This window comes from Semicossyphus pulcher, unplaced genomic scaffold, assembly GCF_022749685.1.
Source record: "Semicossyphus pulcher isolate SPU_LCO1_2020_fin unplaced genomic scaffold, fSemPul1.0.p SCAF_16, whole genome shotgun sequence".
Lineage (NCBI taxonomy): Eukaryota > Metazoa > Chordata > Actinopteri > Labriformes > Labridae > Semicossyphus > Semicossyphus pulcher.
This window is the reverse complement of record NW_027211670.1, coordinates 3,778,448-3,796,049: the sequence shown is the minus strand read 5'-3', so window position 1 is coordinate 3,796,049 and position 17,602 is coordinate 3,778,448. Positions and strand designations below refer to the sequence as shown.

Below are 17,602 nucleotides of genomic sequence, written 5' to 3'. Positions count from 1 at the left end.
AGACGCGGCATGTAGGGGGAGAAGGGGTTGAGGATTTTAGGAGAGAAGAGCGGGGAGATGCAGGTAAACATGTGATGACAGGAACGGGGGTAGGGAAGAAGGCAGGGTTCAGGGTAGATTAAAGGGGAGACTTGTTAGTCAGAGGAGGTGAGGATGAAAAGCAATAGTGTGGGTCAGAGTTCACAGTAGCAGGCATATCCCAGAGTTTTACCTGGTCACACTTACTTTTTAAGGATGTGTGAGGGTAAACTAAAATTGCGACACTCAAGAGGAACAACCAACAGTTATTTTCTTGACTAATTGGTGAGTTGCTTGATCTTTAAAATGTTACAAGCTTGTGGAGAAATGACCATACGTTTTCCCGAAGCCATGGCTACACACCAGTGACCAAAGGTTCACGGACAAAGACGACCCATAATTTATGATTCATTTTAGTTGGACTGAAGAACTCGGGCTGACACAGTGAACTCTGAGCCAGACCACATGACCATTTGACCTTTGACCATTTTCACAAAACCCTGTAAAATCTTCAGCAGCATAGTTTTCACTTAAACAGGCCAATCTTGATCATTGTCATTCTTACCTAACAACAAAACCAACTACAGGGAGTTAGGCCAATCGTCAAAGGGTGAACATAATATGTAACTGCTGTAGGAAAGGAAGGGTTTAATAAGCACAATGATTGCTTTAACTAATATAATGTACTCATGAACTGATGACTTAGAATTAGATGAATTAAAATATATTGAACGTATAGAGATGGGGAGAAAAAGCATGCATGAGTTTTAGAGCTCAGCACTTTGAGAAAGCTTTCGAAACATGGGTCTTCATGCATGAGCCTGAACAGTGTGACCACAGAGACACCTAGTGGTCAAAGATATCACAACCAGACCAGGCCAATCACCAGCCACAGCACCACAACAGGACACAAATGATAAGTGTGGATACTTTAACATTACTGAAAATAACCAGGATTTTTTTAAATAGCGAAATCAAGTCAGTTAACAACTTTGTACCTTTCAAGCACTAACCTAGTCAATAGAAAAACACAAGTGCTCTTTCACTGTGGTACTGTGTGTACAAAATGGCCAAATGCATATAGACAGCACTTGCTGTTCTGTAGCAATCCCCTGAGTTGTATAGTTTATAGTGTAGTAAGTGCACTGCATTGTGGGTAAATCTCTCTGCCAAATAGCATCTTTGTCTGGCTTGAATAAATTATTTTCTTCAGCTACTGAATAATCCACCGATGCAATGTAACACCAAGCTCCTAGCACTTGTATAAAAATACAGAAGTGTGAATAGTCCCAGATTTCCTTCAGGCAGAGCTACCTGTTAGAGAGTTTGAGATGCTTTGTGGCTGATGGTTAGCAGTAGACTAATCTAATGAGTGAAAAAAAGAAAAAGGGAGGGAAGCCTGTGAAAAAGTCTGTCTGTCTTTTGGAAGATGAACATGGAAGTCCAGCGTTTCTGAAAGGCCCAGTGGTGGCTAAGGTTTTTCAATGTTTCAGAAACAGGAGTATCTGTGTTTTAGCAGTAGCTCAGGGTCGGGTGGCTTTTGGGCCCAACTGAGCTAAGATCAGAGAATAACAGATACAGTGAGGCGAATGAAAGAGCAGAGAAATTAGCAAGAAAGAGGAATACCAGGAAAAAGAGGAGAGGAGGAGGAAGAAAAGTAAAACAGTTTAGAACATGCAACAAGGAAAGAGATTCAGGAAATCATTTTTTCTCTGCGACAAGGTCACAGGCCCCAGTTTGTAAAGATGAGAACCACTGACATAAAAAAACAGCTTTCCTCACAAACAATACAGATACTGAATGGAGAAGACTATAAGAGTGATTTCAGAGTAAATTAACAAACTAAAAAGGGTATGATTTAGTCACCTGTCTGCGGAGCGTGCGGCTGAGTGTGTGTGTGCGCCTGGGAGGGGGTAGTCTTGGTATACTCTCCGAGTCTGAGAGGCTGTGGGGGCTGATGGGTCGGAAGAGGTCTGTGGGAACGGTCAGCTGCAGGGAAAACTCTTCCGGTTGTGAACGTACTGAGCCACTGGAGCCTGCACACAACAAGCATAGGATTGAATTTGACAGGTAAATAACAAGACAACAAGTGTGCTGTTATCAGGGGTTTCATTTTATCCATCCGTTTATCCATTCATCCAGCCATCCATCTGCTATGTGGCCTATTCTCCGAGAGTTGCCGGGCTGGAGCCAGATGCCAATGGGCATTCAGCATAGTCACACGCCGCCTGTTTTCCTCTGAGGGAGGAAACCTTCAAAGGCTGTTACAAAGCAGTAATGCTCTATACCCGGTTTGCAATTTGGAAAAATGTAGGGGATCTGGCAAATCCTTCACTATATTTCGCTTCATCAGCAGTGAAAACCAGGAGGAACAACTGGACAGATTTCCCGAATAAAAGTCAATATTTATTAACTCCTCAGGTACCCACAGCTAAGTCACAACAGCAAATGTTAGTTGCAAACAAATATCTTGCCAGCCTTTCTGTTGGTAACATAACATTACTGTTAGCTTGGAATTTATGCCTCTCAATTTGTTTTGTGTAAGACTCAAATCGAAGGGTGATGAAAATTAGGAAGTGGATCTTAGACTTGGAATCAGTTATCCCCATATCATTATTACATTTGTTAATGGTAATAATAGACATCTTGACTTCAACTGTTACAATTATTATCTCTATTAGTATTAGTATTAATTGTCTATTATCATGACTAAGCTGTTTTTGCTAATATTACACTTACAACTCTAAGTATGTTTAATCTTGTTAATCTTGTTGTTGTTGTTGCTCTGTTTCTTCATCTCTATCCATCACTCTCTTTTTGCGTCTCCCTCCATACAACTTTCTCGGCCCATCCAGTCGAGGCAGATGGCTGTTCAACATGAGTCTGGTTCTGCTCGAGGTTTCTGCCTGTTAAAAGGAAGTTCTTCTTGCCACTGTGCCAAATGTTGTTAAGTGTTGCTCATGGTAGACACGTGTTGGGTCTCTGTAACCTGCTATTTTTGTAAGCTGTCTTGAGATAACTTTGGTTATGGTTTAGTACTATATGAATAAAAAATGATTGCTTGATTGAAATTGAACGCTGTTTGAATGCTAATGAGTTATCAAATAAGTTTTAATTTTCACTATCCATTGCCTTTTCAGTTGCTGATCAATCCTGAAACAGTAATATGATGCTTTGTCAGATATCCTACAAATATACATTTTGAATAACTGGAATACTGAAGTAAAATATTATAATAGCTTCTGAGCTTTCTTCCATGAGTGTGCTGTTTGGGAAAAATGGCCGCCATGTGAATATGATGAATTAAGTCATTCTTTTCACCAAAGGGTGACTGTTTCATAAATTACCTCTCTGGGCTCTGTGAGTGCCCAGTATGTGCTTAGGCTCTTGTGTCTGTGCTAGAAGCTGCGCTGGAGCCAGGGCCGGCTGCAGGGGGGGGAACATGTAGCTGTCATTGGGCAGGGAGTGTGTGCGTCCCACCGTGGGCTTTCTGACGCTCAGCAGGTTGTCTTCTAGTGGCTCCCCAGGATCGAGCTGCTCTGACTGGGGAAAGATAGAAGACAGTTAGGGTCCCTCTGGAGGTGGAAGGATTGGGGCTCATCTGTAACTCAAGCACACTCACACTCCTTGTAACACAACAACGGCGGATATTGTTCTAAGACACAATGTGGACAAAGAGGCAGGGATCATCAGCATACAGAGAGGACAGACAGGATCTTTGTAGTTAACTTGCACAGAGCTGTCACAGATCACAGAAACAAGCCCAGTGAAGGCCGGAAATTCCAGACGCTTTTTTATGTTTTTTGGAAGTAAGACATTCTGTGTCTTGCAGTACATTCTCCCCCGCAGTCATGTAACTTTACAAAAGCCTGTTCTGTGATTGTGTGTCAGCTGGGGCAGTGTCCTGCAGCCTGACTCATTACAGAACCATTCATCAAAGAGCTACTAGAGCTCCAACCCTGTGTCAAACACATTACAAATCAGAGAGGTCTAAAAACTACTACGATGCCAGAGGACAGAGGACAATTCAAACACAGAGGAAGACTGATAGGAAAGGACTGTGAGGAAAGACTTGGACTCACATGGAAAGCACATAGGAAAAAGACAGAAAACTAAGGAAAAGGAGAAGGGAAAGGGACAGAGAAAGAGAAAGAGCTGGAGGATAGAAGTGTAAAGAGAGAAACAGGAGAAAAAAATAAGAGATAGGAGGAGAAACGACGGAGAGAAAACTGCAAACTGGCAGGAGGCGCACTACTCTACTGGACTGGACTGGACTGGACTGGACTGGAGAGTAACACACATTAGGCTGGAAAGGTGAAATGAAAAGAGAAAGTTGGAGGGCACATGGTTAGATTCACCAGGGTCTTTCAACGCCTCTTGTACTCCTCTACCTCTTCAGTTCCCTGCTTTGCTTTGTGTTTGTACCAGCACAATCCAATCAACAGCGATTTCATGTCATGTGTTGTCCAGGGTTCTCTGTGCTGAGATCGATGATATATAAATGATCCCTCTGCATTGTTGGCCTGGATGCACAGCATGGGCCAAGGTTACTATGACATTGTATGGGGAAAACATGCAACGGGGATGTGATGTGATCATTAATGTGCCAAAGTGATTGTTAATTATACAATGGCACCCAGATGACATTCAATTCATTTTCAATTTAGAGGGAAGATGTCCTTTACCTCAATGACAAAGCCGTAAGGGACAGGATATTACACATTAATTATAGATGTACAGATATAGATTAATCCTTGTGAGGCCACAATGCATGATAATGTGTCCCGGTATGAAGAAATAATGGTTGAGGTGGTAAATAAAAGAGCTATGATGTGAAAAGGTGTAATTGCTTAAAACGAGTCTATTAATATCTAGATGAAATCATTTACATTTTGTTTATTAATGTACCTGTACCATGACCACCTAATGCAAATGGTTGCTTTAGTTTTCCAAAGGGCATAAAGTAAGGACCTAAGCCTGCCACACAGCAGTGTGTGAGAGCAGTCGGGGGACAAGAGGCTTTGGAAGAGCCCTGGGAAAGTAAATACTACAAGATATTGCAGAGTGGAAGAGGAGGAAGAGAGATGAAGAAAGAGAAAGAGAGGAACTGTCAGTACATTGCATTCCAGACTGGTTAGAAAGAGAAGGTTAAAATCGTCAGGGGCCGAGTCGTCTGTCAGAGCTAGGGACCAGGATTTCTCAGAGGCCAGAGACAGAGCTTCCATCTCCGCTAGAGGGATCTAGGCAGGAAGAGACAATGGCTGGTGAGCAGAGAAAACAAATGCACACTTTGTGCAACATGCAAAAATAACTACAGCTACACACAGATAAAACCTCGCTAACAGGAAAATACACGTTTGGAACAACATATATAAAACTGGAAGTGTGTAGCAGAGCAAAACACTGAAAAAAGACAACTTCTCTGGGCTAGAAACCACATGCAGATAATTTCTGGTTAGACTTTAAAAACGTATGGCTATTATTGTATTGTGGAATTACCAACAACAATATAACAACATGATCTAGACACATACACACAAACTGAAATGCACAGCTTTAGGATTGTGAACAAAAGTTTCTCCGTTTAACAGGATGTAAATAAGACAATCACACTCTTTGCAGAAACAACCAAGCAATTCGGCAGGGCAGTCTTTATATTGTACGTATTATAATGCAGAAAATGAGGCTTGCTGTTATAAACACCTCTGTGTTTTTCATCAGTCTTGAACTGTTTTAGAGCTATAAGCATTGTTGCCTTCTGTGAGTGGTGTTTACAATGTTACAGCAGAAAAGTGGATAGTGCAACATTACAATAAAGAGCATATAAAAATAAGTAAGTGTATCCTAGAATATATGTACAGAGCTAATAAGGTAATAAGACCAAATGACAAACTAAGTCAGCAAGTGTACAGCATGAATGGATGAACAAGTTGACCACCTGATGTAATAATATAAGAGAAGTACTGCACATGTTGAGAGAAGAGATAGTGATATTGCACATCAAAAAAATTAAAATTGCACATGTAGATTATGGAGAGTTGCTGCACTCTGAACAGGAGTGTTATTGCACATCGTGTCCGTGTTGCTGCATATTTGGCCTTGTTGTTGACGTACTTTCTGAAAGGCAAATGGGCCGTCTGAGCAGAGAAGGGCAGGAGCCGAAACTCAATTGGAAACAATACTGCTTATTTAGAAAAAGAGAGAGGTTGCCAACAGGGTCTAAAAATGACATCTCGAATGCATTTTAAAGCTTTTAGAGAGATGAGACTCTGTAATGCTGATGTAATTGGCCAAAATGTGCCTCCAAATGAGAAAAGAGTCACCCAGATGAATTATTCAGCGACTCAGTGATCCATAGCTTATTGATTAAGCCATTATGCTGCAGACTTATGTGTAAGAGGGTTATCTGATGGCTTTAGGAATGCCTTGGGTGGGTTATCTCTTTGTTGCGACTGTTTTGCAAAGAAGGGATTCACATATATACACACAAGCATGCAACACTTACCTACAGACAATGTAACACACACAGAGTTGTCACAAAAGGAGTGAACTCTAAACTGTCACTGAGGTTCTTGAACCAGATATAAAACCAGACAAGCATAAATGAATATGTAGAGTGATGATGTGAGCTAGGGAGTTAGATCATAGCTGAGGCAGGATATGATGTACTGCTCTGTGGTGGGCAGTTGGACTGGTTAGAAAAGGAAAAACATTTAACGTGCAGCAATGTACATATATGGTGGTAATGGCTGTAGGGCTGCACAGTGTGTAGAAAGCGTCGCAGGATTTTAATTTTCTACTTACACTATGCACTAAACTTCTTCGCAAATGTATTTTACAGTGAAGGCCACGGGTTCTTTACTCCTCAAACTTTTTCTATCTTTTAATAAGTAAGTATTGATTCATGCCATTTTATTTTTATTAAAATAAAATAACTATTTTGCGCCTGAGATAACCTATAACCCTACTTTACATAAAGAACATATTTTTTAAGTCAGCAAAGCTCATTTGCATATTTGTGGAGACAGCTTTATTTAAAAGGTCAGTTCAACCTAATTGAAAAAATGTATTTACATAACATAGAGCTCAAACAGGGGATATGGTTGTATTTTTCTTTTTTTTTCAGAGAAAAATCCGACTCTCTTAAACCTTTTTGCGTTGTAGTTTTAATTTATTTATGATAACTTGTGCAGCCCTACATGTGACAGAAAAAAAGACCCACTGTATGTATGAAAGGGATGATGTGAGTCATCATTCTGGTGATTATTGACCTTTTTGTCGGTGCTGTGCTTGCTGGGCTTGGGGGGCAGTGCGTAGTAGTGGCAGATTGAGCCAGACAGGTTGTCCATCAAACTCAACTCTCCCTCCATTGAACCCTGGATGACCAGGGAGACCGAGTCAAAAAGTGCTCTCCGCTGGACAAACATATATGATATGGAGAGATAAAAGAAGGACAGCAGAAGGATGGAGGGAAAGGAAAGATGGAAGTCAAGAAAGTGACACATTCATAAATGTGGTAAGAAAGATTGAATGACAAAGAAAGAAAGGGAAGGAAGAAGACAGTCAGTAAAGCTGAAACTAATAGTTGCAAACAGAAGTAAGACAAAAGAAAAACACATTCAAGCAGGAGCAGTAGATCTATTAAACTTAAGTGTTAGTTAGCATCCACATTTGCATTCCAATAACTTGCCACAGCCAGTAAATATGCTGTATTTGCAAGCATACTGCACTCCTCCACCCCAGGCTTTTGAATTACCATTTAATTCCACAAGAGTGCACTACAACACTACAGTGGAGCTGGTCTCTCACAGGGCTGGAGGAGAGATTGCGGCTTAAACCAAATGCTTTGGAAGAGCGGCGAAGACAGACTGATATCATCTAAGAGGAAAAACATAACGATAGCGAGACCTCTATTTCCTATCCCCAAAAAGTTCCCTGCCGTCTGAAAATAGCTGTTGAAGTGAAAAACAAGGCCCCGTGGTCCAGCTTTCCCATGGCACTGTGACCTATCTATGACTGGCATGTCCTCTACAGGGACCAGCTACACACACAGACGCACACAACACAAAAACACACAGCCATGCGCTCACACAAACTGTAAACCATCCTGATATGGGTCAGCACTGGTTGTACAGAATAAGTTTGCATATTGTGTACGTTATCGACTTGACATGAATCACAATAATGTCACTTTTAAACAAGTATCTAATGTGTGAAGAGAATATACTGAAGAAATAAAAACCTGTCAATAGGGGCCCTGACATTGGTTTTATTACACATGTATTCATCCACCTATTTTAAATGATTCGAGTATGTTGTGAATATGTCCTAATATTGCTATACCTGCAATTATCTGTTTACATAAGGACTTCAGTTATTACAATGAGACAGTGAAGAGACATTCCTCCCAAGAAATCTATTATTTGGGATACTATGCAGCTGGCTCAGCATCCCTCTGCCAGACAGAAAATTAACTCTAAGTCAGAACTAATGACCACAGAGTTAGGGGTCATCTGACCAGCTGCACAGCCTGGCCCACAGTAGGATGTGACCACAGAGCATCTGTCATGTCACACAGGAGGAGGAGTAGACCATTGATCAGCCTCACTGCAATAATACAGCAAATATGCATAAGGCAATAATGCAGATCTTATCTTGAGCAGAGTTATGTTTTTCGAGAACGTTTACTTATGGCTAATCGACACTCACTGTCCAACATTTAAATATGACGTATAAGCAACTCAAAAAGAGTTCTCACCTCGTGTGGGGGCTCTGTGCATGAAGGCGGCTCCGCTGTGATGTTAACAGAGTCTCTGGTTATATTAGCAGTGGGCGAATCCATAGGACCCTCCCTTTCCTGCTCCCTGTCCCCTCCACCAGTGGACCTCCAGGGGGAACCCCCAGGACTCGGCCTGTCCATGCCCAGTGCCAGTGGGTTAAGCTGGGGTGATCTCATTGCTGCGTCTTCCCTGTCCAACATGAGTCTATTCTCCAGCTCCAACTCAGCTTCTAGTTCTGCCTCCTCCTTGGCTTCCTTGTTGCTCTCCTCCAGGTGCTTCATCAGAACGGCAATCACAACATTGACTAGGACGAACTGAGCCGTCAAAACAAAGGAGACAAAGTAGATGGGGGAGACCACAGTGTTGTAGCAGGTGCTGGTGTCATGGGCGCAGTCCCTCAAAGTGTCCTGGGAGAAGCATGAAAACATGACTTTAGCACTTGTTTAAGCTTACACCCTAGTAGTATATGTAATAGAAAGCTTTTTAACAGAACACTGATAATGGGTTATTCTTCAAAACCTGAATTACATTCAATGTTAACGGTTTGGAACGTTGTGGCAGCGTTTTACAGTCACACTAGCTTTATGGCTCATGTCAATGCTGTCAATACATTATATCTGCTAAATGTCTGCATGTTTACATTGTCATTGGAAGTGTGTTAGCATGACAATGTAAGCATTGAGCTAGTACAGCCTCACAGAGCTGCTAGTGTGGCTGCAGTATCCTTGCATGCAACTTATTCCTGGTACAAAAACCCATAAAAACGGGACATGCACAGTTGGTATCTGCTAGATTTCACAAGTTAGTTTCACCTTCATTATGCCGTTCCAGTTGTCTCCAGTGGAAACTCTGAACAGCAGCAGAAATGCCATGCCAAAGTTTTTAAATGTAGCATAGCGTCCCAAACCTTCACATGGGTGGAGCTCATCACAAACTGGAGAGACAAGAAGGAGCGGGGATAAGGATTTTGGAGAACAGCAAAGACATGAGGATACAGAGAGGCTTTCAGGGCTTTTAAATTATCACAAGCTAAGGCTTTGAAATGAAATGATAATAGCTCTAATACTATTTTATTACTCTGAAAGCTACAAGCTTCAATTTAGTAAGTAAGCAATTAACATCAGACAGATTAAACTCACAGAGGGGAGAATTAAATACTCGGTGCATGGCCTGAGTGGTGTATGTGTGTTTGAAGCTTTGTGTGCACTATGTCTGATGTGCCTGCCCGCCTGTATGCATAGGGCATATCCTTACTCAAGTCACCAAACAGCTCCACTCCCAGTGCTGCAAAGATAAAGAACAGCAGCATGAAGAGAAGACCCAGATTCCCCACCTGCAGAGAGACAACAGAAAGAGAGTGAAATTAGCCAGTGGAGAGCAATCTCTGACAAAATAAAGCAATATCGAGGGACAACAAAGAGCTCATTCATGTGAGAAAAGAATTGAGCGACAAAAAGAAGCAGCCAGGAGGAAAAAAAGCTAGCAGTTGATTGTTTACTAAAACCCCCTTGTATAGTGAAAAAGAATAGTAGCTTAGCAGCTAAAACTAGGCAGGGCAGGCGTGCCAAGCTTTAGATATATCTGCATGCTGAAGCTTTACGCACTTGGCTCTAATTTAGATTTGTTTTCCCTGTCCAACAGAAAATAAATTAAAGGGAATTATTAAAAAGCTTAGCGTGTATAGTTTCCCTGCTCTTAACCTGCAAATGTAGCATGTCTAGTTAACTAGCTTACCACCAACAGTATAGTAAAAACACCGAGCCAACTGCTGAGTAGTATTTTTCATCTGTGTGGAAACTGTTCCGGGATGGTACTAGAGTGTAGCAAACATTGGCAGCTAATTTATGCTAAATAGATATATGAAAGTTTAGACTCCAGTAATTGCAACTACATTTGTTGTCTAAAATACACTTTCCGCTGATGCTGTATGCTAACGTTAGTTTCATTATCTAGCTAGCTGTTGCCGATATTATCTGTCCGCCACAGGTGACCACAAATTGACAAGACAGCTTGAATTATGTGGCTTCTTTGTCTACCTCTGTCAGAAATCAGGGACACATTGTTTTAAAAATGTGTAAGATTTCGAGGATGTAAACCATTATCACTGTAAGTGGTATCTGTGCCATACATGAATGCAATGAAATAGTCCTAAGAAAGGGTAAAAGTACCAAAATGTAAACAATCATGCACAGAGATCTAATTGTGCAGCGGATCCTGAACAAGAATAAAAAAGATAAAAAGGAATCGAAGCTTTGACATAGAGGTAGGTTTAGGAAATGAAGAGCTAGGGTGTTCTGCTGCTTCTATCAATGCAAATCAGCATTAGCAAAACGTATTAACCCACACACAGACACATGCACACGCACACACACACATTTTTGACAAGGTCTAGGAGGAATAAGCTTTGAATTACACACAGTGTATCAAAGAATGCAGTGAACACACCACTGCAGTTGTTCTAATTCTAGTTCTAAAAACCCACCCACCATCATTCAAAACAAGACCTCAAGCTACATTCACTTTCCAGTCCCTGCAGGGAAGCGGCTATGCAAATTAGAATATCTAGAGCTGGGGAAAAGAAGCTCATGGGGAAAAAACGCACCCTGAAACAGAAGAACATGTGCCAACAAGGAGAAGCCTATGGGATGTGATGTAATTTTAGGGATGGCTTTTGTAGGACATGTGAGGCAGTGAAAGATCCATGGAGAAAAATACAAAATGAGAAAGAGGAGACAATTCAGCCGCTTCAATAGATATACTTCTACAGGATTTACTGTGTACCTGAGGCAGGGCTTGCATAACGGTGTCCAGCAAAGCTCTCATTCCAACAGCCATCTTCAGGAGCTTCAGTACTGTGGGGACACACACATACACACACAGACAAAATTAAATAGTGTTACCAGCGCTAAGACAGTTCAATGTTACATAACAGAACAGGGAGTTGTGCCAGCACACCTTCTGTGAAATTAAAATGACTCAACCTTTTCCTTCCTGATGGACATATCCTGCGCTCTTAATGTAGTCACAGATTTCCTTTTACTGAAAAACATTAAGCTGTCAGATGGCCTGATTGAGGTCATGTCCTTCTGATTGGGGTTGCTGTTTAAAACGGTATGGTGATGGGGTAACCTACCATGAAGGTACACCATGAATAATTGTTAATGCATAATAATGAATGGAATAGTACAGATGTATAAAAAAACTGAGGCTTGTCTTGACCTGGGCTAGTGACCTCCAGGAGTCTTCACTGGTTGCCTGGTTGGTAAAGAAATAGTTCAAAAAAGTAACTCCCTGTTAAACCAGAAATGACTTTTATTACTTTGTTTAACTGTAGGTTAAACTAACATTTTAAATGTTAATCTGCAGCATATATGTGAGAGCAAATGGTAAGTAAGTAAGTAAGTAAGTTTTTTAACCTATAGATAGAGGATTGCTTTTCATTGTGCTATGCTTAGCTAACTGACAGTGGGTTTCCCCTTATATTAACAATACAGGCATTAAAGTGGTATCTGACTTCTCATCTCGCTCTTGGCTGAAAGCAAAAAAGTCTATTTCCAAAATTGGCAAACTATTCCCTCAAGTTTTTGGAATTTAGATCAAATTAATTATGAATGAATCCTAGTTTCCCAACATGATCCCATATGTCTTTGTGGTTGAATACTTCCATGGAAAAGTTCTGCTCTAGAGACAGAGTGAAAACAGTACCGAGCTTAAAAGCAGCCTGAGTGGCAGCCCACGCTGGTACTTTCTGAGATCCAAACAATCAGCCTATGAAAACTGCTACAGCCGTGAGGGTGACCTCATGCAAGAGTGGGTGTAACAAAGACCCAATTCTAATTCCACCCACTTGGCCCTACCCCTAGTTTTGGAGTGCCATTGACTGAGTAGCTGCCCTTAATGGGACACCACTTGTTAAGTCATATTTTTCCAGCTTCTTACATGCGGCATGGAAACAACCATAACATTGTCACTCACATGTTTTTAGAAACACTTTTAACACAAAGTTCAATTGACATTGCAATGTTTCTAAAATTATTATTATAATGATCCAATTACATATTCCTTTGCAAATTAAAATATCCCAACCAATTTCACATATGTGTAACAGGTAAGTTTGTACCTGGTGGTCTTTGTGACAGGTATCAGTATGGACTTTCATGGTACTTTTATTAAAAGTCCACAAGTTTCCCTCTTGCCAGTCTTATCGCTTCTTTCTCTCAGCTCTCCTCTCTTCCTCCTGTTCTTTGCTTCCAGCCTTCTCTTATCTTTAATTACCTGGACAGAAATCAGCCCAAAGCAAACTGAGGGTTTAGCTTTCCCCGCCCTCTTCTTCCTCCTGCCAGACCCACCCCATCTCTGTAACTCAGCCTTCCTAATTCTGAACCTCCTCCACTCTTATTCACAAATGATTCTCTCTCCAGGCACACTAAGTGCTCTCTGTTTCTCTCACACCGACGTCCTTTGCTCTGTTAATTTATCTCTCATTATCCTCATTTACTTAATCTCAAATTTTTCACTTTAACATCCGTTGTTCACCTTTCCAACTTCTTTCCATCTTCTTATTATCTGTTTGCCAGGCATGAGTTATTCATCAGCCCTGCAACCTTTTCTTTCTTCCCTTTTTCTGTCCCCTCTCATTTTTTCCCTGTATACCGTGACTCAGTCTCTCACAGTTTAATTCACTTACTCTCATAATATCTCTTGGCTTTCTTTCACCCACAGCTATCTTTCCTCACTTCTCTCCTTTCAGTCTTTGTCTCTGTATCTCTCTCACTCTCTCCCTCTCCCTGCTCATTCTTGGTGCTGTGTTTGTCAGCTGAGTGTGTTTCTCTGTGCCATCTGGTCGACTCAAACCCTGCCTGAAACCTGCTGAGACCTGCCAGCCAAAAATGACAAAGTGGGGAGTCCCAGGGACGTGGCTGTTTTACAAGGCATCTTAAAAGTACAGCACCGTGAAAGAGAGCAGAGTGTGTGTATGTCTCTGAGAGAGAGTGAGTCAGGGAGGGGTTGGGGTGAATGGATGGAGGCAGGGATGGGCGATGGGAACTGCAGGGGATTCATACCTCGTGCGATTCTCAGCACTCTCATGATGCGGATGATGGTGGGGTTGATGGGCAGAGAAGCGTTGACCTCAATCTCCTCCAGAGTGATGCCCATGATGGACAGCAGCACAATGGCCAGATCCAGCTGGTTCCACCTACACACAAACACAAACACAAACACACAGACTGAGATCGCTTCAAAAATGCAATTGGCAAATAAGCGGATTCACAGAAACCATCACAAACATTCAATTTCTAATGAAGCATTTTCTTTTGCTGATTACTGATCTTAAGAATAAGGCTTGAAATAATCAACAAGACTTGCAACTGAATTTTGACCTCAAAACAAATAACTTGTGTCTTCACTTTGACTTGAAAGCAGAGAGAAGCCCACAAGTGAGATAGCACAGATCAGTTCATATTCATTATTTATCTACCAGCTGTTTCTTTGCAAAGTTATATAAACCTCACCTCATATTTGGGAGTATTATAATTAAATAATTCTAACTTAAATAAAATAAACAACAATGATGAAAAATACTAAAAATAATGAACATGTTTGTTCCAATGTGCAAATCTGTTCTAAATCTGTTCCAGTGTTGTCGGCAATGTTGGCTGGTTCACTTTTATCTATGCTACGACAAGCTCTCCTTGTGGAACACCGACATCAAACTAACTAGATGTCTCTGCAAGGAAACAGTCATCTGAAACTCAATCTTTGTGCTTTATTGCTTCCCACCTAGGGCCATCTCAGCACTACTCACTACTAATTATGGGACACCTTCTGGTAATGCCTGTACTGACATCTGGCATTTTAATAAATGCACAAATTTTAGCTCCTGGTTTTACGTCTCAAATATTTTTTGTGTGGTCTCTTTTTAAATGCGTCACTTTAATGAAGTTGCTGTTCAGAGGAGCTCTTTAACTAAAGATCATCAATAAAGCACAAGATATACAGTTATTTGCTAGTCGACTTGAAATGAGTTTAACTAAGCATAAAGACTGGGAAAGACAGTCTTAAGGTAACTAAATCCACCTACCAGCACCTCTAAAGCTCACTAATTAGCATCATTTATCTTGTTTGTTTATTCTATAAAAAAACAAACGGAACTGAAGCTTGTGTGCCTGACTGTTTCTTGGCGATGTGCCGTGGCTCCCCGGAGTCTGTGCTAGTTGCCTGGCAACCTCACAGTGATAAGATACAATGTGTTAATTAGTTAGCTTTAGAGATGCTGGAGGTAGATTTTGTTATCTTCCACCAGAGTCAGGGTAGCCCCCCCCCATCCTGTTTATATGCTAGGTTACACTAATTACACAGCATCATTTCTAAATATATGTATTTTAAGAAAATACAAATGTTCATTAAAATATGTAAAATATTGGTGAAAAACATTAACATTAACAATGTATGTTAATCTATTCCTCCTGTAATGACTCTTGATCTGGTTTTTCACTTGTCTTGCATGCGTATTCTGTGACTGTGTATTAAGCAACACTATTACATGTTATAGGAGCAGTTTAATTCATTCTTTTGGACATTTGAAGCTTTTTTTTTACCTATGAAAACCTGGTATTCCAATGCCACTGCCAGGAATTCAAGCTTTCGCCAGCTGCAGTGCTTTGTGCAGACTTGAACTTTTAACATTTCGAAAACAGGGGCGAATGCATGACACTTGATATATTGACTTTTGTGACATCTCAATTTAATCATGTGAGGTTTATGGAATAAAGCCCAAGCTCTTGTCACAAACATTTGACAAATCATATAAACATTATATTTAGAGAAGGCTCATTTTCTGGATGCATGGGAGAGTAGGGACTATTTCAGAGTAAAAAAATGTAGTTTATTGTATTATTAAGAGCGTAATGGTATACTCAGCCCAGAAGGCAGCAGCTTTCTAAATTCCCCAGATATTGTGACTCCACTTGAAGTGGAGTCACAATAGAAAGTGTTAAGACCAAATTAAATATTCCAGCCCCTGTGCAATAAAAGTGCGCTGAACAAAATGTTGGAACAAAATGAGTGTAGAAGTGGTCAGTGAAAATAGTGTTGGGTGGTCATACCATTCCGATTTGTCAATTTCCATTATTTATTTTCCATAATGCTGGACTTAGGGAGCCTACTCCTTACTCCTCGTTATCCCTCATATCCTCATTAAGATGCTCACAGTGTATGAATCAAGTGAGTGTAGTGAGCTAATATCCAGGTGAACCACTGCCAAATGCAAAAAAAGAATAATGGCCTAGTCTGGCAAAGAGAATGGGCGTCATGGAGCCCTTGGTGGTCAGTTCAGGTCCAAAACCACAATGCCTCCACTGAGATGTGTGTGTGTGTGTGTCAGTGTGTGTATTTCTGTGTGTGATGTGTGCTTGTATACAGTTGTGCTGTTGTGAATGTGTTTGTCCATTATTGTGTGGTTTTCAGAAGGAAGCCAGGGATTTCAAAGCTATGAAATCATCTAAGGCAGCGTGTTTTATAGGTGTTTAACGAGGCCGTTTGTATTCATACAAGCCTCACTGAGAACCATTCACTGGAGCACGTAAGAAAAAGCTAATTTAAACTCTCTGAAAGTAGTCTCAGATTTTCCACATGACTCAGAGGTTAAAAAACGGTACCTTTAACCACGTATCTATTAGAAGATCATGTCAACTTAAATGTCAAAAATCTAAATTGGGAGGTAAATGGTAATCCAGGATTTTGGTCTAATGTATGTCAGAAAGGTCAAAACATCGGGGAGCAAGTTATTACACTCACTTGTCCTTGAAGAAGCGCCGGAAGCCAAAAGCAACCAGCTTGAAGACAGACTCCAGAACAAAGATGAGGGTAAAGATGTAGTTACAGATCTTCAATGCCTCGTCCAGCTCCTGAGGATGTCGGGGACAAAGCAGTGAAAGATGAATAAACTGCACGAGTATCTGACTTAACAAGTAAACCAAGCATTACATTTCCCCTTCTCTTGGCAGAATTAGTTGTTTATTATTACTAATTTAATTTAACACATAGAAATCCAATGAAGCTACAGTTAAACTCCAGTTGCTACAAAGGATATATGTGCTGTGTAAATAAACAGTTTTCCTGCATTTGCAGTCTTTGCAAGAAATACACTAAAGATTTTGCAATATGTCCCCACAAATACGATGCTTTTCACACAATGCTGTTTTTTATATAATGTTTTGGAGATACTGTTTTAATACTAAATACAAGGTTAGTGTGAAATTTTAGAAGCAGCATCCGCCCTTCTATCCAGATTTAGCCTTTCCATTAATAGATCACTCATATTGCCTTCTGCACCTTTTTACCTCTTACTAAATGAAAAGGCCATTAGAATCAAAGTGTCCATTTTAGCCTGTGGGAGAATTCTCAGTGCCCATCTACATGTAAAAATTGACCTTTAGCAGCGGAATGGGGGAAAGAATCTGTGGTCATCAGGCATTTCACTAAATCCACTTACAGCTACTTTCTGCTTTTTCCCTGTTCCAATCTACTATGACTTCCACCACAGCAGTTCTATAATAGTTTTCAATTTCTATCCCTTTTATGTTGCATGTATTTTTCTAATAGACTCTTTCACTTTGGAATTGCTCAAAATACAGGGACCTTTTGTTGTACAGCACCTTAGGTATCTGCTCAAGCAGGTGGCCATCAGTAAGTTTAAGCAGTAAAAATGCATTCTAAAATGAGTGGAAGACCAATCCCAGCTTAAACAGCTGCCTGTATGTGGTTAAATATGGACTACATATCCAAAGTATCTTTACCAGACC

The 17,602-nt window shown here is 40.7% G+C and overlaps 1 protein-coding gene across 7 annotated transcripts in view; it reads right to left on the bottom strand.

The window, feature by feature from the left end:
* cacna1g (calcium channel, voltage-dependent, T type, alpha 1G subunit) overlaps positions 1-17,602 on the bottom strand; it is a 146,113-nt gene that overhangs the window by 1,764 nt on the left and 126,747 nt on the right. For 4 of the 7 annotated variants that reach the window (XM_069664473.1, XM_069664475.1, XM_069664476.1 and 1 more), the window contains exons 27-35: positions 16,596-16,705; positions 13,862-13,995; positions 11,580-11,650; positions 10,053-10,131; positions 9,611-9,732; positions 8,777-9,205; positions 7,290-7,433; positions 3,366-3,561; positions 1,885-2,054 (exon numbers count right to left, since the gene is read on the bottom strand). In XM_069664473.1, the coding sequence (XP_069520574.1) occupies positions 1,885-2,054; positions 3,366-3,561; positions 7,290-7,433; positions 8,777-9,205; positions 9,611-9,732; positions 10,053-10,131; positions 11,580-11,650; positions 13,862-13,995; positions 16,596-16,705 (1,455 nt within the window). Of the gene's footprint in view, positions 1-17; positions 1,574-1,884; positions 2,055-3,365; positions 3,562-7,289; positions 7,434-8,776; positions 9,206-9,610; positions 9,733-10,052; positions 10,132-11,579; positions 11,651-13,861; positions 13,996-16,595; positions 16,706-17,602 lie in introns of those variants that run through there. The other 3 variants (XM_069664479.1, XM_069664477.1, XM_069664478.1) reach the window with 3 other exon arrangements.